The following is a 20,344-nucleotide window of genomic DNA, read 5'->3' as shown; positions in this document are numbered from 1 at the left end:
TGAAAGTGCGGCGCTTCTTGGCCGCCAGGTCATGTGAGCGCCGCCGTCACAGAAATACTTTTGCAGAGCTTTATTTAAACCACGTATCTGATCGTCGGCCGTCTGGATAGTGTCCGTTACAGCCCGGCCAGTCTATCTTTAGACGCCGCTTCTGGGCGAACCAATGGGCGAAGCCGCACGAGAGGCGCGTCCACGGCGTCATGGCCGCCGCCGCTGGTGTTCCCGTGTGATTTACAGCCAGGTGATCCTCCTCAGCTCAACACGGATGGACTCTCGGATGTTTGTACCCGGAGGAACTTGAAGGTGTGCAGGATTACTGCAGTGCTGTGCGGTATTTTCCGTGGATTAAGAGCTAGTTCCTGGACGCTGAGAGGAAACGGGCTAACCGCGCAGTACCACGGACAACCACCGGGGGCGAGGCGAAACCGAGACTCTTTGAAAAATGGCGGCGAGGCCGTGTGGTTCGGAGCGAAATCACCTCCACGTTTCTTCGACTGATCCTGGAAGTGGCGTCCGTTTGGAGGCGTCTCGTTTCTCCGATTTCCCCGAGGCGGTCGCGCACGGCCGTGAACCGGGAAACCCGTAGGACCGGATTCAAGAGGAGAGGATCCCTGTTAGCAGGGGAAGCTACGTTTTGTTTGTTCGGACGTAAAACAGGTTTAGAACGGCGTGACCTTTTCGCTGATCGACGCCGACCCGCGTGATCCCGCCTCGTCTTTGTGGAGGATTTCCTCCTTGTGGAGGATCTCCTCCATGACCGTGGAAAGCAGTGATTTGTTTACTGCCGCGGATTCGAGTCCGACCGAGGAGAGTTGGTAGAAGTCCACGATCACGATAATTACATATCGTCCGGAGCTTCTCATCCCGTCGGCTGTACTTTGAATGTCAGGCTTTCTTCTGGGTTTCTTCTTACGCGCCGCCACCCCAAACCCGACCGATGACGTTAACACGACCCGGCGGGGAGGGAAGGCTCGGCCCGTGCGCGGGTTCCGCTCTGGAAAATAGCGCTTCGCTGGACGTTATAAATTTGGGAGAAACGCCGCCATCACAAAGGCACCGCGTCCCGCAAACACTCAGCTGCACTCCGAAGCGGTTTGACTTTTTTTTTTTTCTCTTTTTTCTTTTTCTGCAGAATAAAAGAGGCTTCTCATGCAAAGTCAGGGCATGTGTGTGTGTGTGTGTGTGTGTGTGTGTGTGTGTGTGTGTAACCTTGACAGAGAAAGCTCAGCTCCAGCGAGTGCCTGCAAGCACTGTTCTATCTTTAGATTTTGTTGAAGCTTTTACCACTGGCCTCCTCCTCTTCCTCCTCCTGCTCCACTCCAGCACCTCCACCCCCCCCCCCCCCATGCCCACACACTACTGGCTGCACATGCAAACATGCACTTACGCATGCTTGCGCAAACTAACTCGCACGCGCGCACGGTTACACACTCGCACAAGAGCGCTGCAGAACTGTTACCGGGCAGATTAGACCGAGCAACCTACTTCTGGGATGAAAACACGAACTCGGTGTTTGCTACTTTCCGGGGAGAGAGATGAGCGCCGCGGGGTCGGGTTCAGCGGGAAAACACCGGAGAAAAGCGGCGATATTCGCGTTTTTTTGCCGGTTCAGACGTGGGACTCGGACCTGGAAAGTCAGTCGCACTTTGTTTACACCAGTCAAACACTTTCTTAGTTCAACTGCAATTAAAAGGGAGGCGAACGTCCGTTGTTATTGCAACAACTTTCCAGCCATTTTAGCAAAGAGTTGGCTTGGCAACTGAGTTAAGCGGAGTCAAGAGGCAGTTTTTTTCTTTTTTAAACAACTTAATTCTTTCTTAGCAGCCCGCTACCAAATAGTCTACGGCATGGTAGCCGGGGAACTCTGGTGCAGCTCTGGAATAACACCAATATCGGTCACTTATGTTGACACATACAACTTCCTCATTAGACACCCAACCGTTCACCCTCCGTCATTCACGTCATGTAAAACATACGACCGTTCACGCTCTCATTCATATCCATCATTCACACGTCCAGGCTACTTAGCGCAGTGGGATAAAGTCCATTCTACAACCAGACTGGGAGTGAAATGTGTTGTGTCGGTATCAGTTGGGTTTCATAGCTTGTTTGCTTTCTGGTTTTCACCAGAATATAATAAGAGAGCTGGAAACAGTTGTGTCTACAAGAAAGTTAATGTTCCTTTTAGCGGCGTAAAAAAAATGGATATGTAGCGATACATCGATCCGACAGCTGACGATCCGATGCATCGACGCGTCCGCAAGAGTATAGATCCATGTATGCGTTTTACCTGTCTATTTTCAGTCTGCTCTGAGGCGCAATTCTCACTCCGTGCTGCGGGAGGCGGTAACCTACTTTATCTCCACCTATTTTGCTTCCCTTCCCCTCTTTCAGCACAGTCTTTCAGCGGACACACCCTCTTTGGCATAGCACTCGCATTTAAACATTCGGGAGGCGGACATTGATATGGCTGAGAAGGACCCGGACTTACACACTCTTGTAGGTTTAAAATCGTTCGCGTGGAAGTATTTCGGCTTCCGCAAAAACGGGAAAGAAGTGGTAAAGGATGTGGCGATATGTAAAGAATGTGGAATTGAAGTTAATTGAGTATATATGAAGTTATATGATATTACAGCTTCCGTTGATTTATTCAAAAGTTGAAATAGTGAAAAAAAAAATCATATTAAAAAATCGTATCATAGTTCAAAAAAATCGTATCGAATCGTGGGGCATTTTTAAGTATCGAAAAAAAAATCGAATCGATCGAATCGTTGCCTTGAGAAATCGAATCGGATCGAATCGTCATGATGGCTCTGATTTACACCCCTAGTTCCTTTTTTTTTCTGTGAAAAGGGTTATTTGGTTATTATTTATTTCCTAAATAGTGTTATCTATGCCATTAATAATGTTATTATTTATTTTCTGATTTTCTTTTTTTTCCTGTCAAGATCCCAGATAGGCTTTCTGGAAAACAATAAATTGACGTTTAGACACTTCTGCCATCGTCACACTTTTTGTTACAAACTGGTCAGAGAAGGGTAACGTTATTTTGGGGACCCCTGACTCGGGGTCTCCACCAGCTGTGTGTTTGCACGGTGGGAGGAACCTGGAGAACCCCGAGGAACCCCCGAAGGAATAGCTGTAGCTCGTAGCTGTGAGGCGAAATCGCTAACCGTTGCTAACCGTGTCGCCCGCACCTTTTTCCTTATTTCTCGGAAGGAAGCGAGTGCACGGCGGAGCGCCGAACCGGAAAGATAAGCGGAACCCTGATTGGTTTGTCTGAAAAATATTTATCGTCACACTCACCGGCCGAGCGACGAACCCCCACCGCCATCGGTGTGTGGAAATTAAAACTATTCATGCGTTCTTAATATCCACCTCGTCACGTGCGGGAAAGATTGTCTAATAATAGTTATTTTACCGCGCAGGACCGGTTATGGATGTAACCCGTCACTGCTTCGCCCCCTGGGTTGCCGGCTCGCCCCGACGGAGATTAGAAACGCGAAGCGTGACGCCACGAGGAGCCGCGAGGAGCGACGGTCGGTCCAAACCAGAGGGAGATACCAGAGGTTTACGGCGGGCGAACGAAACCCCCTGGAAAACGTGGGTTCGCCCCCCGTTTTACCCCGAGGCGCTGTTTTTCCCTCTCGGTATGCGTTCTCCTCTCCCCTCCGAAGTTTCCATTCAGGTGTGATGAGCTCCTAATGAAGGCGGCCTCCGCGCTCCATTTAGGCTGATTTAAATGTCCGCCGTGGGACCTCTTCCTCCCGCCGCTTCCATTTACTTTTCTACGCTCTTATTACAGTAATGGAGGCTGCGGCGTCTCGCAAAGGGCGGTTGCCCCACGCTTCCTCTTGGAAGTGGCGTGATGCTTTTTTCTGGAGTGGAATCTACTGTGCCGGCGCCAGCTTCTATTTTATTTTATTTATTTTTTTTTCATTTCATTTTATTTATTTTTTTTAAAACTTCGTCACGTCGTTGAAAAGGCAGGTTTTTCGACGGCGGGCTCGACGAAGAGCGTTTTTAAACGCTCCGAGAGTGGAAAATAAATGGAGGGGAAAGGCTTCTCCGGGCTTTCCGAGTGACAGCGGAGACGCGATGAATAAGTTATCGGTGAACTCAATAAAGCACGTGCCGCTGATGCCGCTTTTCTGAATGTGGAATAAAAATCACCCCCCGCTGGCCTTTCGGCCCATTTCAAAAGGCACGCTACAACAAGCGCTACCGCTAGTTAGCCAACCAGCAGACTTGGGCAGGCTGAGGGGTTTTGGAAGAGTTGCTAACTTGCTCTTTTTCCAAACTGAAGAACGTTTGAAAGGTGCTAATGCTAGTCTGCCCGTCGCTCACATTTTCCAGCTTGTGCAACAGTAAATGTACATTTTTCACCAGTGCGGGAGCTAGAAATCTGCATTTACTTTCTCTTTAGCATGTCGGCTAGCTCGGCAGAAATCTGCAAAAGGACTCTTACTGGCTTTCACAATTTCAATATCATGAATATGGAAAAAAAAAGAATTGTATAAAATCCCTTCTTCTCATTTCATCGGACTTCCTGCTGATCCTCGCTGTTTTCAGCCAATCAGCTTCTTCCTTCCCCCCAACCTGCTCATTGTGCCTTTTTTTTAAGACCCTTTCTTGTTTGAAGGAGTTTCTCCTCTGCCTGCCGGCTTTAACTTACTTTTTTCATTTAACCCATTTTTTTTTTGTGCCTCTGGGTTCATTCTCTCACACACACACACACACACACCCACACACACACACAGCCTACAACTCACCTCTATGAAACTCAATCTTACGTAAACATCTCGCATCTCGACCTTCAGCGAATTTCGTTTCTCAGAGATTTCCTCCTCTGGCAAGAACTTTTTTTTTAAGGTGAATCTCCCTCTGTGCACGCCATCGTGCCGTGACTGTTCCACACACACACACACACACACACACATGCACGCATATGCTGGCTAATGCCAGCTCTGGCTGTAGGTCTCACGTCAAAAACAAAACAAATCACTGGGAGCGTGCAGGCGTTGCGTGATCAGATGCTTGGATGAAGACGGACAGATTGAGTCCGCGTGGCTAAAAACGGAAGATAATTAGCTCTTTGTCCGAACATCGGCCTTCCAAGTGTGCTATTAAGGAGGATAGTCTGACGATGTGTTCGGGGATACGTCGCTCCCTGTTCCCCACAGAGGTGAATCAAAAAGCCACCTGTTTATTTATTTCAGAAATAGCTGAAAAAAGCGACCTCGTGTACCCTTGAGTTCAACTTTTAGACCTCTTTTTTGGGACGGAATTTGACCGAGGACATAAAAAAACATGACCTACATTATCTTCTGTTGGAATTTTCACATAAAAAAAAACATGCGGCGTTATTAATTGGACTCAGCCATTGTCCGATTCGCTGTTGGAGATGTTCGTGCTTTCACAAAATGGTTTTGATCGTTTTTCCTCACAGCACGCGAGTTGCTCGGCAACTGAGTCTAGAATGCTACATGAAATCACCCGGACTTTCAGAAAGAACTAGTCAAAGGGTTAACGAAGTTGCCTTCGGGGCAACCGTGGCTCCGTTGGTACATCGGCCACCAAACTAGAAGGTTCCTGGTTCAGTTCCCGGCTCTCCCTGTTTGCATGCAGAAGTGTCCTTGGGTAAGGGACTGAACCCCAAGTTACCCCAGATGGCACGGTTAGCTTAGCGCCTTGCGTGACAAGGTCGGTGTCGCGACTCCCGACTCCTCCTGCTTGCACGCTGAAGTATCCCCGGGCAAGACACTGAGCCCCAAGTTGCTCCCGATGGTCTGTTTAGCTTAGCTTAGCTTAGCTTTACACAGCAAAGTGGGTGGTTCAATTCCCCACCCCTCTTGCCCGCATGCCAAAGTTTCCTCGGGCAACACACTGACCACCAACTAGCGTGGTTAGCTTAGCGCCTTGCGTGGCAGCTTTCTTGCCGTGTGGTTTTTCGTCGTGGGCATGAGTTTCGGACCTAAAATTCATCTCGATTTTACAGCCGTCTTTTCAGACACGAAAGGAAAACGTCCAGATATTCCGAACCCTCATCTTTCCCCCCAGATGTCAGCGGGCGTTCCAGAAAAAGCTAACCTTAAGAGGGACGTCCCGGCAGACCCCTCTCACCGTCGGTTCCTCACCCTTGGCCTCGGACATTAGCTCCCCTGTCTAGACGGTTGTTAAGGCTATTTGCCGCCCGGTCTCGTTCCCCTGGCAACGCGCCTAGTTTTAGGCCCGGCTAACTGGATTAAATCCTCGCAGGCTAAAGATGCGGGGGGGTCGGGGAGGGCGGCGTCCGACGACACCATTAAACAAACGGCCTCATTAATCTGCCATATCCTGTCATTAGTCAGTTCTAGTGTTATGAGGTTAATATGCACCAGAGAATAACTGAAAAAAAGGCCAGGGAGGATATTTTAAGGCGTCATTTTCGCAAATATGGGCCAGGACTTATTGTCCTGGGCTCATGGTAGTTAAATATCATCGTGTTGGTCTTGTAATTGCGTGACTCCCGTTGCACCGGATACGAAAAGTAGCGCACGGGTCGAGCGTTTGACCCGTAAATCACCGAGTGCAGCCTCGGGTGGACTTTCGGGGACGATTCCTGATGGCTGTCACGACGCTAAGCTAAGCTAAACATCCCGACGGCGAAGGTAGAAGGCATCGGTTTTGGGATTTACACTCCTGCCTGCCCTCCGACCCCGTCGAACCGTAGGAGTAAATTTGGACGCGTGAAGAAACCTCGGCGCATCCAGTAGGAGGGAATCTGGCAGATGGCAGCGGAGAAGCCGGAGGAGTCATCCAACTTTCCCGAAATGTACTCAGCGCCCGAGGATCTGGTGAACCGGCACCCACTAGGGTTTCTTCATCGGCTCGTCTCCTCTTCCTCGCCGACAGGAAAGACAACATCATCCGGGCTAAACAACGGGACGGTGGCTTTGCTTTCGGTCGTCGGGACAGAGTGTGACTTCTACGTGACGCCGCCATCCGGGATCCCAAAGAAGTGAATGCGGCGCATCGGTAGGAAACATGTCCGCCTGCGGGGGCCCTTTATGCACTTTAATTCCTGCGGGGGCCCTTTATGCACTTTAATTCCTCTGATTAGTTTCCATTCACACGCCGTACCTGCCGTCGGCCGCCGCTCGAACTGGCCGAGCCGCTTTCCCATCCCGCGCCGAGAGAAAGAATTCAAATTTCCCCTGCCTCCGTCACGCGGTCGCCAATAAACGATTCCGACTGGGCTTTTTCATTTGGCGGCAGGAATGCGCCGCTGGGAAGCGGAGCGGAGAGAGTCCGGGCCCTCGCCGTTTCTCGGCGGACAATCAGAAATCATGTTAAGAACCCCGTTTCTCTGCGCGAGCGGGGAGGGGATTCGATTCCGAGGTGACATCCTTGCGCCGGGAATGATACTAAACAAGCGCTGGCGGTCGCCTTATCCTGTGTGGTCGCCGGAGGACTGGAATTTTATTGCCGACCCGCCAATAAAAGCTGTGTTTTTCCGCGCTCCGCTCGGCATGGGTTTGGACCGGCGGTCCGGCCGACGTCAAACCCCCCAAACAGTGAAATCTTTGATAGGACGGCGTAAAAAAAACAACAAAAGGAATGCGGTAATGGGGCGGCGGAGGAGCGGAGCGTGGATGGAATGAACAAAAAGGCCAGTATGAGCGCCTCGTTTCGGGAGGCCGAGCCCCAAATACCAGATCTGATCCGCATGGGTTCCTCCTCACAGCCTCCATCCAGATCCCCGGGTCCAACTCAATTAAGGGAGCGCCGACCGGAATAATCTCTCGATAACGCCGCTCTCATCGTGTTTATTTAAACCTAAAGTCTTTGACTTGTAGCGCGGCGAAGACTCTGGGCCCGCTCCTTTCTCGCCCCTCCGCGGGCGGGACCTCAAAAATGTTGACTCCTCGCCGAGAAGCCCTTTTTTTTTTCCGCTCCAGCCTGGCAGATCTCAAAGCGCTCTACAGCCCTATTTATTTAAACCGAGGGGAGACGACCAGATGTGTGACACGCACGTGGCGAGGAGACGGGGGAAGGGGGGGGGGGGCGAGTGACCGCCGACCTTCTAGCATTTTGGAAAAACCTCGTGGTTTCAGCAGGTTGGAGGTCGGGGTTCTTCGGGTCTCCGGTCTCGATCCAAAAGGCCGGACGCCCCGCGGACGAAGGCCACGTGAGGGGAAACACGCTAGCGCCGGTCCTTTCCGCCGAGGCGCGAAGTCCGTCACAACATCCACGAAGGGGCGAAAAAAAAAAATTATTGGACAAAAATCATCAAGCGTCACGCAAATATTTCCCCAGGTTGGCGCTTCCGCCTCGCAGCAAGAGGGTTCAATGCAGCTCCGACAGGAGGTCGCTCTGCATGGAGTCATGGGTTTCCAAGTCAATCGGAGGCCCTAAAGCGGTGTGTGTGTGTGTGTGTGGATGTCCTTCATGAACCGCCGCCGCTCCCCTAGCAACAGCTAGGACGTCCACCAGCAACCCTGAGCTATGATGAACAAATGGGGCAATATTTCCCTGCAAATTTATCAGAAAGCTATCGGACGCGCAGATGAGGAGGTTGTTCAGATGTTCATCAAGATCCCCTTTTCGCTTATGCACACACACACACACACACACACACACGCGCAGAAAGACTGCAGCCGTTAGCGGTTTCTTGTGGCCCGTGGCTAGCTTGATAGCACTGGGTGGAGGCAAACTCCATCCCCTTGTTTGTTACCCGGCCTAAATAAGCAGCAAGAAATAGACGGAGGCCCGATTCTAATTATTTTCCTCCTTTCTTTTCATTTGAAAGTGCCGAGCTAGCGATGTGGAAGGCTAGGAAAGTGGAAAAAAAAATCTGACGGCGGGTCAGGGCGGGACTGATGTGGTGCAGAGTCAGGAGGTCTTGGTGGAGGCCTTCTGAGAATAGAGCCGGCTCTCTGAGCCGCCGCCAGTCGTCCCGAGGCTTCCAGGACTCTGTGGCGGGCGGGACGCCACTTACGTCCGCTCAAAAAGGACGGCTCACTTACTCTTTAAAGCTACGTCGTCCGACTCCTTTACCCCTGTGTGTGTGTGTGTGTGTGTGTGTGTGAAACAATATATTCTCTTTTCAAAAACGGTGAATACGATCTCTCAGAGCTGCAGCGCCGCCTCCATCCCTCACTCACCCTCTAATGATAGCTTATCTCCATACTCCATAATTTTCTCCTGTTGTTAATGTTACATTCGCTGAAAATAGTGGAGGTGTGTGTGTGTGTGTGTGTGTGTGTGTGTTGAACCCGCTACCCCCGGTTGGTAAAAGAGGACAGGTGGTAAATCCCGGCGCGGACGATTCTCCAATCCCCGTTTCCCATCGTTTTCGAGCGCAGACGAGACGCACGACCACACACTTGGCGTTCATCCCAAACAATCTCACGGTGACGAGTCCAGGCGGAGACGGCGTCTGCCGCGGGGCGCACGTGACGAGCGCGCTCCCGTCGTGCGCGCTCCCGCGCTCGGCTCGCGGAGAAGCCGTAGCCGGGAGGGAGTCTGACCCCGAAACGGGCCTCGGTCGGTCCGGTTACGTAACGGCTGTCACAAGGAGACGTGCTGCGCATGTGACGAATGCTAAAGTCCTCCTCCGCCATGGCGGCGTTTATCTGACGATCACGTGACATTTTTCTGGCTGTTTTCCTCTTCGGGGATGCAGGCGACTCTAAAAGCGCGGCGCCGTCTTGCGTTATCTCCCGCTGGCGGCGGCGGTGGTGTTCGCCCGCTGAGACGACGGCCGCTCGAAACGCTTCGGATCCTTGTCTTTTGGTGCACGTTGTTTTAACTTATCTTAAAATAAAATTCAGTAGCTTTTTATTTTGTTTTATCAAATTCAATTATTTTGTTTATGTCATTTTATTTATTCACTTTTTTTTTTTTTTCCTTTGTTTATCCGTTCATTTTTTTCTATTTATTTCATTTTATGTATTTATTCATTCGTTTGTTTACAAAATGTTAAAATTTCCCTGAACATCTTGTTCTTCTTTTTTTTATTATTATTATTAGTATTAGCATTATTAGCATCATTATTATTGTTAGGATTATTATTTTTGTTAATTAGTTCTTAAAATCATACAATTAAATTGTATTCCCCGTCTTCTTCTTGTTATTATTATTAGCATTACTATTATTATCATTATTATTAGCATTAGCATTATTAGCATTATTATTGTGAATTAGTCCTTAAGATAACACAAATTAAATTGTATTAGCCCATCTTCTTCTTATTCTTTTTCTTATTATTATTTGCATTATTATTATTATTAGCATTGGCATTATTTTAAGCATTCGCATTAATAGCATTATTATTGTGTTAAAATAATACAAATTAAATTGTATTCCCCCATCATCTTCTTCTTCTTATTATTATTATTGGCATTATTGTTGTTAGTATTAGCATTAGCATTATTAATTTTACCATTATTAGTATTAGCATTGCTAATATTAGTATTATTGTTATTATTATTATTGTTAATTAGTCCTTAATATCATACAAATTAAATTCAAGATCCCAAATTTTGCCCTCTGATATAAAAGATCATATGTGTGTGTGTGTGCTTTGACACACTAAATGCGTTAAATCTTTCTATCACAACATATCAGGCCGACAAACTCCTCGATCCGCTCTCCGCCGCGCCCGGGGCCGATAAGTAGCCGCGATCCTCACCTCGCCGCCGCCTCCTCAGCAATCTGGCCCGCAACTCTCCGCTTTCAAGCAATAGTCTGGATTAAGCGGCGCTGGCATTTAGGCGGCGCCGCTCATGTGCGCCCGGCGAGCCGGCGGGTGCCAGATGGGTACCGGGGTAATCCCGGCGTGGGATCAGGAAGAGGCCGGGAGTGGAAAACAGTGAGCGTGGAGTTAATCTCCGCAGGAACGCGGACTCCGGGAGAAAAAACATGCGGTTTAAATGGTCAAAAGAACATTGGTTCGGCCCGTTGGCTCAAGCTCCGCCCCCTTTCGGTGGGCGCCGCCCACCTTTTTCCGCCCGCCGCATTTGAATGCATCGTCGCAGGAATTCTCCAAAAGAAGCCGCCGGGGATTTGACATTTCTCGACGCGTCCGCGAGTTTTGCAAGTCCCCCTTCTTCCTCTTTGATCCCTTGATGGTTTACGACTAAACGCCAGGTCCCCGACCCCCTTTCACACCCGCAGCGCCGCCAAAACCCCAACGGGAATCTGCGACGCCGCCGGTGTGAAAGAGCAGCGGAGACGCCGCGGAACACCAAACCCCGACCGAAAGCAAGGAGACGACCGGCTGCCGCTCGTAAACAAGTCCTTGTGATCACCGAAGCGCACTGTTTTTAAGGGGGGCGCACACACACACACACACACACACACACACACACACACGCCTTCCTCCTCTCACCTTGTCCAAATACCACAGTTTCCCCGCTTGTGTGTGTGTGTGTGTTGACGCGCCTGACAAAGATGCGTGGGTAAAAGGTCATCACCAGGCTGTCCGCAAATTGTCCGGTTCTATAAAATCTGCCTGGAAGCCTGAATCCGCCGCCCAAACCTCCGAGGACTTTGAACCGATTTGGAAAAGACTCGTGCCGAACCATCTCACACCTTCTAAAAGTTTTTAGATATTTTGCAAAGACCGAGAGTCTTACAGGGTCGCTGTTCACAAGATCACAACCAGATCCTTTCAGTGGACTCGGAAAGCACCGCCTCATGCTATGCTAACGCCAACTGAAAGTCGGAAGGAAATCTCAAGTCTTACTGGAGTCTGAGGCTAGTCTTACAGTCCGAGCGCAGTCGTGGTCGGTCCTTTCCTGGTCTTCTGCTGACTGCAATTTCAGCGATGTCATTTTAATTTCATTTTTTACACAGTGGACCCCCCGTTACTTCACAGCTTGGCTTTTGCGCCCTCGCTACTTGACCAATTTTTTAATTTTTTTTTTTCTTTGGAATTCAGTTCTCACAATTTTAGCAGTATTTGTGTTTTTTTTTTTTGTTTTTTGTTTTTTTTTGTGCTGAAATAGCCATATTCTAGCCAAAGTAGAAAAACAAACAACTAAAAATGTAGTCGAATTAAACTAAAATTCATAAAACACGAGATCTCGGCTTCTCTGACGTGACTCCTGACCACATCGACGGCTTAATAGAACGCCATTTGGATCCGTTGACGGACGAGGACCTCACCGAAATGAAGAAGTCAAGGAAGAGAAGCGACCAGAAGAAGAAGAGATCGAAGACACCCGTCTCACATCCGAACGACTTGCAGCTTTAAAAAACGCTGCGAAACCCCTGTAAAATACCTTGCAAGATCAGGACGACGATACGGCTCGTTCGGAACCGTGGCGGCTTTTAAAACCGTTTTCAGCAGAGGCAACTGCCTATCAGGTCGAGTGAGGTTCATTGGGGCTAATATATCTGTAAATACCATCGAAATGATCACGTCTGCTTTGCGGATATTCACTTTTCACGAGGGGTCTTGGATTGATCTCCCAGGAAAAGTGAGGGTCCACCTCATATCCCTTGAGGAAAATTAATTCAATCCAACACTTGGACTCACAAGGAGGAACCAGGAGTTTCGGTTCCGAAGACGACGGCTCAACCATCGACCAATAGATGAGCTCCAACAAAACCGTAAAAGGAAACCGGGTAGACAACCAATCACGGAGTGAAACGGTGGAAAAAAAAAAAACGCTGAAAAATCTAGTTGTAGTTTTGTAAATAGCGACACACACTCTGTAAAAGACCAGGCTCACACTCAAAGCTGGTCTTTAGAAGCGAGCTGGTGTGAGATGATGGTTTTCCACGAGTCTTTTCCCAAATCTTTGACATTATTCGTTCCGATGGAGAAGACGGGAGCTCCTAAAATTCCCTTCCGACTGTGAAAATCTGTAGGCGTAAGCCCAGGATTTAGCCGCAAAGTCCAAAACCAGGGCGTAAACGCAGCCTGTAATTTCGTCATGGTCGCCCGGGCGATAGCTCACACGTGACGGCGCAGAGGGACGAGTGTGTGAACACACTCTGGAGCGCGACAGTAACAGATCGCCGCGGCGGAGGGTCACCTTTAGCGGTAAAAGAAGCGACGCCCGCGCAGGAAGGGGCGAGCGTCGCTAATCCCGACGAGCCGCTAGCGCTAAAACGACAACAACGTCGGCGGGGTCGCGTTCCTAGAAATGTCCTGTAGGTGAAATGGGAGACGGCTCGGCGAGCGTGTCATCAATACGGGTTTCGCGGAATGTAGGGCGTCCATAAAACTGGAGAGGGACAAAAATACGAGCGGCGCCCGGAGGAGCAGGAGGAGGAGGAGGAGGAGGAAGATGGAAAGGGAAAAAGACAAACAGAGGGAGGTGGTGATCTCAGGATCCCGGTATTGATTTGAGCTCCTTTTCTAATCTCCCTGCCCCCTCGGTAACCTCGGCCGGATTGGACATCCAGCCACAAAAGCAATTTGACCCCCGCGGGTCGACCTCCGGTGACGGGGGGGGCTTCGGGTTGCCATGGCGACGGGAGAAATGATGTCCAAGGGGCGCGGTAGGACGCGTTAAGAGGGTGGGATTAGAGCGCAACGCCCCGATGCTCTTCATCACGGCCGGCCTCGAGAGACCCAGCGCTTTTTTTTTTTGTTTTGTGTTTGCTGTTATTTACAACTGCGGATCGTTGACGGCGTCCACGTCCCTCGGGGCGGGCCAAGGGGGCGGGGCTTCGGGTGACCTCACGTCCCGCGGTGATGTCTCTGGAAATTAGTATATATGTGTTTGTGTGTGTGTGTGTGGTATATAGTGGAGTTTGAAAAAATCTGCACACCAAAAAGAAGCTCGGTTGTACTAAATGCCATGTGTGTACTCGATATTTTACACTCTAAATTGTTTTTTTTTTCAGTCCCCAGATCTTTATATGTGGAAAAAAGTAGCATTCTCTTTAAAAATGGCGCCACAATAACATGTTTGTTCACACACATCCCCGCTAAGCATCTAAGGAAGAGCCTACGTGCCAGAATACGTTTTTTGGTGTTTTATAAATTACGAATTATCCTTCTTTTTGGAGCATTTTTGATTTTTTTCAAACTCTGCAAAGTAGACTTTGCCATTCCTGTCCCTAACCGGGTAGCGGATATGTGTGTGTTTTTCTTTTTTAACTCTGTATGGAACACAAAATTTACCCGAAAAAGTAAATGTGAGCAGGAAACGAACTTAAAATGAGCCAAAATATATTTATTATAAAGAGAAAGAGTATATAGATATGTAATATATCTGTGTGTGTGTGTGTATATACAGGATTGTCTCAGAAAATGAGAATATTGTGATAAAGTTCTTTATCTTCTGTAATGCAATTATGAGAAACAAAAATGTCATACATTCTGGATTCATTACAAATCAACTGAAATATTGCAAGGCTTTTATTATTTTAATATTGCTGATTATGGCTTAAATCTTAAGAAAACTCAAAAATCCTATCTCAAATTATTAGAATGTCATGAAAAGTAATTTTTCAATTTATCACAGAAGATAAAGAACTTTATCACAATATTCTCATTTTCTGAGACAATCCTGTATATATATTTATAGTATATAGTCAATTTAAAAAAAATTTTATTTTTTATTTTGAAGGATTAACACCTTCTCTCTTTTTCATACACACACTCACACACACACACTCTCTCTCGGGGGCCTCTTGCCGGTGAGTGGAGGATGGAAGCTGGGCGGGCAACATTCAAATTAAATCAGGCGAAAAGACAGCGCTTGACAGATTACACACAGCCTCACGTCGCTCAGGTTTTCCTCCGTGCGCTGGATTACGGCTCGGCTACGCCACGTCAAACATCACCCCACCTCCCGCGCGTTTGGTTTTCTTTTTTTTTTTTTTTCTCCTCCTCGTGTTTTTCGTGCCAGATTGATGCCCCCGGATGCGGCGGCGGCGGCGGCGTGTCGGGGCCTGTCGAAAAAAAAAAACACGGCATCGCCATGCTAATGTATTCACGGACCAGCTGCTGCGTCGTGATGATTCCGCAAAAGACACCCTTGAAAGTTTTTAATGAGCCCGCCGAGTGAATAATGGGGACGGCGAGGTCGCGGGAAGTCAGAAAAGTGCGCACGAACACACACACACACACACACTTTCGGAGCCTGCCTTTCTTTGACATTCGGGTTCTTGGACTCGCTCGGCAGGAGGCATCGCAGCAGAAGTCATTATCTCATCGTGTCATGCAGGATAAATACACAGCGGGAGGGCCCTCACACACACACACACACACACACACACACACAATCAGGAATGCATACCGTGCAAACCTCGTAGTTGTTGCGTAACATTATATTTGAGCGACCGCGTAAGAGGATTAACCCCAAGCCTTCAGAAGCACTCGTCCCCAAGTTAGGAACCCGCCATCGGCTCGTTTGTGTGAAATAAATAAACGAATAAAAACGCCGAGGGATTTTTAATGACCTCGACAAGGATCCCGGAAAGGTCACGTCCTCACTTCTCGGGATGAGACCCGTGAATGTCACGGCGTGTTTGCATTTGAAACGCGGAGCGTCTTTTAATGCTATGCTACGCTAGCCGTTAGCTACTATTTCCTGAAATAACAGCATTTTCCCGTTGCGTTTTAGCGTCGATGCATCGCGACGAACGCGGTAGACTTGCGCTTAGTAAAACTTCAACTCTTCAAATACTTTGATTAGTACTTTGAAGTATCTCAGTAGTACCCAATCACATGCGGGGATTGAACTGTTTCATTCTCTGGGATTAGCGGCCAGATTGATATTTACCATCTGTTCACATATATTGCTAACACCGTCAAATCTAGCTTATCTCGCTAACGTCGTGCTGGCTAGCGCTCCCCGGCCGACTTTGCTCGCGTACTTGCGGTAACCATTTCGAATACAGTCTTTCGACGATAATCTCATAGAAATAACTGCTATTACGTTAATCCGGCCGACACAGTTGGAGCCGGGCCCGTCTGGATGTGGGATGTCGGGGTTTTTTTTGAAACGTCCCAGAACTCAGGGAAAAGAAGGCTTTTTCCCTTTTTTTATTTTGATTCCTTCTCCTGCGGTTTTTCCTCAGGATGCTCCGACCACAGCGTTCTGCTGACCCACCCTCTGTTAACATTTCCATCAGCGTTCCACCTCGTGTTCGCTCTCTCTTTCTCTCTTGAGAAAAAGTTTCCGGAGAATTCTCCACCAGAGAGGCTTCCTGGCAGAACGTGACCTCGGGGACGTCGGTTGACTTCCTTGTTTCGATTTTTCGCCGCCGCCGCCGCTGTTGTTGTTGTTGTCGCCGTTCCTGCAGCTGATTGCGATCGCGTGTTGTTCTCCGGGAGGTTTCTTTTTTTTTTTTTTTGGAGACAAGATTGAAATGATTGAATGGAGATTAAAATGAAGAATTTCCAAACACACAAGGCGAACTTTGTGCGATATTTGACATTACATGAAGGATTCTTAAGTAAATTACCCTGGGAATTGTAATTTAGCGTTGTTAGCTAGCTGCATCTGGCTCATCTTGACACATCTGATGGCCGACCTGTAAACAGTGACATCGCTGAAATACCGCGCTAACGCGTCAAATGACCCGCGGCTTCTATCAAACGGCTTCGTCGGAATCTCCGCGGCTCCTTTTGCCGAAAATATGCGAGAAAATACCACCGCTATTGTTTTACCTCGGCCGCAAAAAAGACAAAAAAAAAAAAATGCGAGCGAACCCGCTTCGCTTCATTCCCGGCCGGGGAGCGGCCGACCGACCGACCGGGCGGCTCAATCCCGTGCCGTCCACTTCCTGGCGATTCAATTAACATCCTGGGCGGGGTCAGATCCTCCGGGATCGGCTAATCTGAGGATGGAGGCGTGAGCGCCGATTCAGCCGCGGCGAGTTGGAAGGGTCACGGTTTGGACAATCCGTATGTAGGTCACTTCCTAAACTAAATCCAATAAGTGCTTGGGTTACCAACCCATAGGCCTAATCTATCTCTACCGCCCCCGCGGACTACAAAGATGGCGGAAGCCAGGTTCCCGTACAGTGCTCAAGGTTTATTGAAAACATGTACAGCTCGTATCAACATTTGTAGGAACCGTGATCAGGCGTGGGACGGGACCCTGGATTCACGAGGAAGGGCGGAAACGTGTTCTCGGAAAAGCGGCCGGTATTTTCTCCTGGTTCTTTCCTGGTCGCGTTTTTGAAAAACCGCTTCCTCGTTATTTTGTTTTTTTTTTTCTACAACCGGTGATCGTTTATCTCTCGTCGTCACTTGTTTGTGGACTCAAGGGGGATTATTACAGTATATTTTCAGGTTCTCAGGGTTATTTTAAGGTTCTTTACTCCCTGATTCCTCGCTAATTGTCCTCCTATCGCATCTCTCCACGTCCAGGCCATTTCCTGCAGACCTCTCGAGTTATTTCGAGGGGAAAAATATACAAAATTAGCAAACGGTCCAGATTCCTCCCCTGAATGCAACACGACACATTTACACACAATCACCATCTCTAGGACATAAGGGGATACATCATCGTCAGCCGCCCTTTTTTCGCCGATTCGTCTCGAAACGGGGAATAAATATTCACAGGGATGCTTTCGTCCAGCGCGGGAAGGCGGCGACGGTTCAGATGTCACTTAAGGAGCGTGGAAAAGCACTTCAGGAAGACGGCGAGAAAAGTCAACCGGCTCGGTTTAGCACCGATGGAGTCTCCGGGTCTCCGCGCCCTCAAGCCGTCGGGTCGGCAACCGACGCGCCGGGAAACTCCCGAGGAGTCTCGCCGGGTCGGGTTTAAAAAGGAAAAAAAAAAAAAAAAAAATACGAGCGCGACGCCGGCGCCTTCATCTCTTCCTGTTCCGGCTGTGCTTCAGCGTCTTCTTCCTCTTGAGGATCATGTCGTACAGTTTCTCCAGGCCCTGCTGGAGGCCCCGGCCGTCCACGGCGCTGCAGCCCTGCACGTGGTGCAGCGTGTACAGGCCCAGTTCGTGCGCCGACAGCAGCTTCTCCACCTCGGCCACCGACAGCGCAGACGCCCGGTCCTGCTTGTTGGCCAGGACCAGCACGGGGACGCCCTGGTTCTCCGAGGTGCGGGTGATCTTGTGGAGCTCCACCCTGGCCTCCTCCATGCGCTCCAGCTCGGAGGAATCCACCACGAACACCAGCCCGTCCGTGCGGCGGGTGTAGGACTTCCAGAGCGGCCGCAGCTTCTCCTGCCCGCCGACGTCCCACACCTGGAAGTTGACGGCCCGCGACGCCCCCAGCGCCACTTTAATTTTCTCCGTGTTGAAGCCCTTGGTGGGGATGGTCTCCACGAACTCCTTCAGCTTGAGCCGGTAGAGCAGCGAGGTCTTCCCGGCCGAGTCCAGGCCGATCACCACCACGTGGACGCACTGGAAGCCCGTCAGGAACGGCGTGCCGGGAGCCATGTCGGTCAGCTGGTTCCCCATGGTCGGGCTAGGAGTCGGAGTCCGCGGCTCCCCGGAGAGAGAAAGGGGCGGGGGGTCGGGTGGTCTGGAGACCTTATCAAAACACACACACACACACACACACACAGGGGCGGAGTTAACATTTAATGAGAAGACAATGGGTGCTCCTGGAATGTGTTTGCATTCCAAGGGATTTTTCGCAACATCAGGTTTATAAATGCCAGAAGACAATAGAAGGTATGAGTCTGGTGATATCTCACACACACACACACACACACACACACACATGCGCGTCGGACTGGTCGACCCTGCTGCGCTATCTCTGACCGCCCGACATTTTTATCTATCCCTGAAAGTCCGTTTGATCTCTTCCCCCCCGCTGCTGCTTGACAGAAACTCAATGAAATGCCGGGATTTTTATTTTTATTTTTTAAAGAAAACCCATCGTGCTTACAGACCTGGACGTCCAAGAAGGCGTCACTTAAAAAAAAAAAAAAAAAAAAAGTGCATTGATGAAAATTTCATTTTATTTGAAGTCGTATAACCGTTAACAACAACTATCTTTTTGATGTTTTACTACACAAACCTAACAAGCTTCTGCTAATTGGGGCTCCCAGTGTCTTGATTCTCAGATTTAATCCCCCAGAGGGGGATGGGAGGGGGGTCGTCATCTCTGTGCAGTGGACGCACGGATGTGTGTGTGTGTGTGTGTGTGTGTGTGTGTGTGTGTGTGTGTGTGTGTGTGTGAGACCCCGACAGCTGCCTGCAAGGAAGCCTCTGTCGGACTAATCCGGTTGTTGTTGTTGTTTTTCGGTCAAACGGCCTCCTCCGGACCGCCATGGAGCAGCACAACTAACCAGCATTGTTTTATCTTATTTTATCTTTAAAAGAAGAAAAAAAAAAATATATATATATATATATATATATATATATTTTTTTTTTTTTTTTTTTCTTTATCGTCATATAAATGCTTGGAATCAGATGCACCCGTGGAAACTTAGTTTTCCATGTATATTTGCAGACGTAAATTGGCTTTTATTTTGTTAAAAACCGGAAATACAAGTCGGGTTTCCGGGTAACGAGTGAAACGTGATGAAAATCTAAATAACAAAACACACCGGTGTGTGAAAATTAAAAATAAAAAAAAAGGGGGAAGGAAAGCGGTTCAAACCCGGCGATTAGTAGTTTATACATATTCAATCATTCATTCATTCGTTATTATTATTATTTTTTTTTTATACATTCTTTTTTTTTTGTTAACACATCAACAGACCGCGTCCGTACCTTCTACACCCGCAGCCGAGGCGTTCATCCGCGGCAGGCGACCGCGTCCATGTCCGCAGCCGCCGTCCCGTCCCGTCCCGGTGTCTCACGTCCGCTCCGGTTCCCGTCCAGCGGCGACTCCGCCGAGAAACCGCCGCTCGGCTGTAAAACCCCGAACGCCCCGCCGCTGACGTCACAGGACACCCGAGCCGTCCGCCCGGTGCGACAGCGCCCCCTAGCGGCGACTTTTCATAGGATACAATGGCCACTTTTTAATTATACGCTCATAGGCGAACCTTGACTTACGAGTACCGAGATACGAGCTATCGCGCCAACAATTTCTTTTTGTTTTATTTTTATTTTTTATTTTTTTTGTTATACGAGCCGAATTATGCAGACAGGTAGGATCAGGGGTTTCAGACCCGTAGGCCGATCGCGGCCCTCGGAACAATATTTTGTGGCCCCCTGCTTGAAATCCAATTTTTTTGTTAGTGTGTTTGCCCCAAGCGTTTTTTCTCACATGCATCTGGAGGTTTTATAAAGTGGGTTTCAAAAAAAAAAAAAAAAAAAAAACGAAACGAAAAGAAAAAGTAACTTTGCAATGCATTTTTTGATTCAAAATTTGAAAACAAAATGATTTTTTTTTTTTTTTTTGATGATAAAACATCTAGGGACATTGTTAAAACGATCTTTCCCTTTCTTATGCCTGTAAAAACCACGAAAA

The 20,344-nt window shown here is 48.8% G+C and overlaps 1 protein-coding gene and 1 long non-coding RNA gene across 2 annotated transcripts; both read right to left on the bottom strand.

Annotated features, from left to right (window-relative positions):
* Positions 1 to 14,553: 14,553 nt before the first annotated feature.
* Positions 14,554 to 16,646, bottom strand: LOC147215410 (uncharacterized). Its single transcript, XR_015104232.1, has 2 exons — positions 16,417 to 16,646; positions 14,554 to 16,289 (listed from the first exon to the last, which is right to left on the bottom strand). It is a non-coding gene; the product is annotated as an uncharacterized LOC147215410 (long non-coding RNA).
* A 321-nt stretch (positions 16,647 to 16,967) lies between these two features.
* On the bottom strand, positions 16,968 to 19,849 carry arl4d (ADP-ribosylation factor-like 4D). Its single transcript, XM_086140139.1, has 2 exons — positions 19,642 to 19,849; positions 16,968 to 18,450 (listed from the first exon to the last, which is right to left on the bottom strand). The coding sequence occupies exon 2, from the start codon at positions 18,376 to 18,378 to the stop codon at positions 17,773 to 17,775; it is 606 nt and encodes a 201-aa protein (XP_085996265.1). The 5' UTR covers positions 18,379 to 18,450; positions 19,642 to 19,849; the 3' UTR covers positions 16,968 to 17,772.
* Positions 19,850 to 20,344: the final 495 nt, after the last annotated feature.

The sequence above is a fragment of the Fistularia commersonii genome, chromosome 32 (assembly GCF_037954325.1).
Source record: "Fistularia commersonii isolate RoL2024-O1a breed Wild chromosome 32, RoL_Fcom_v1.0, whole genome shotgun sequence".
NCBI classification, from domain to species: domain Eukaryota; kingdom Metazoa; phylum Chordata; class Actinopteri; order Syngnathiformes; family Fistulariidae; genus Fistularia; species Fistularia commersonii.
This window is presented reverse-complemented; position numbering and strand designations above follow the sequence as displayed.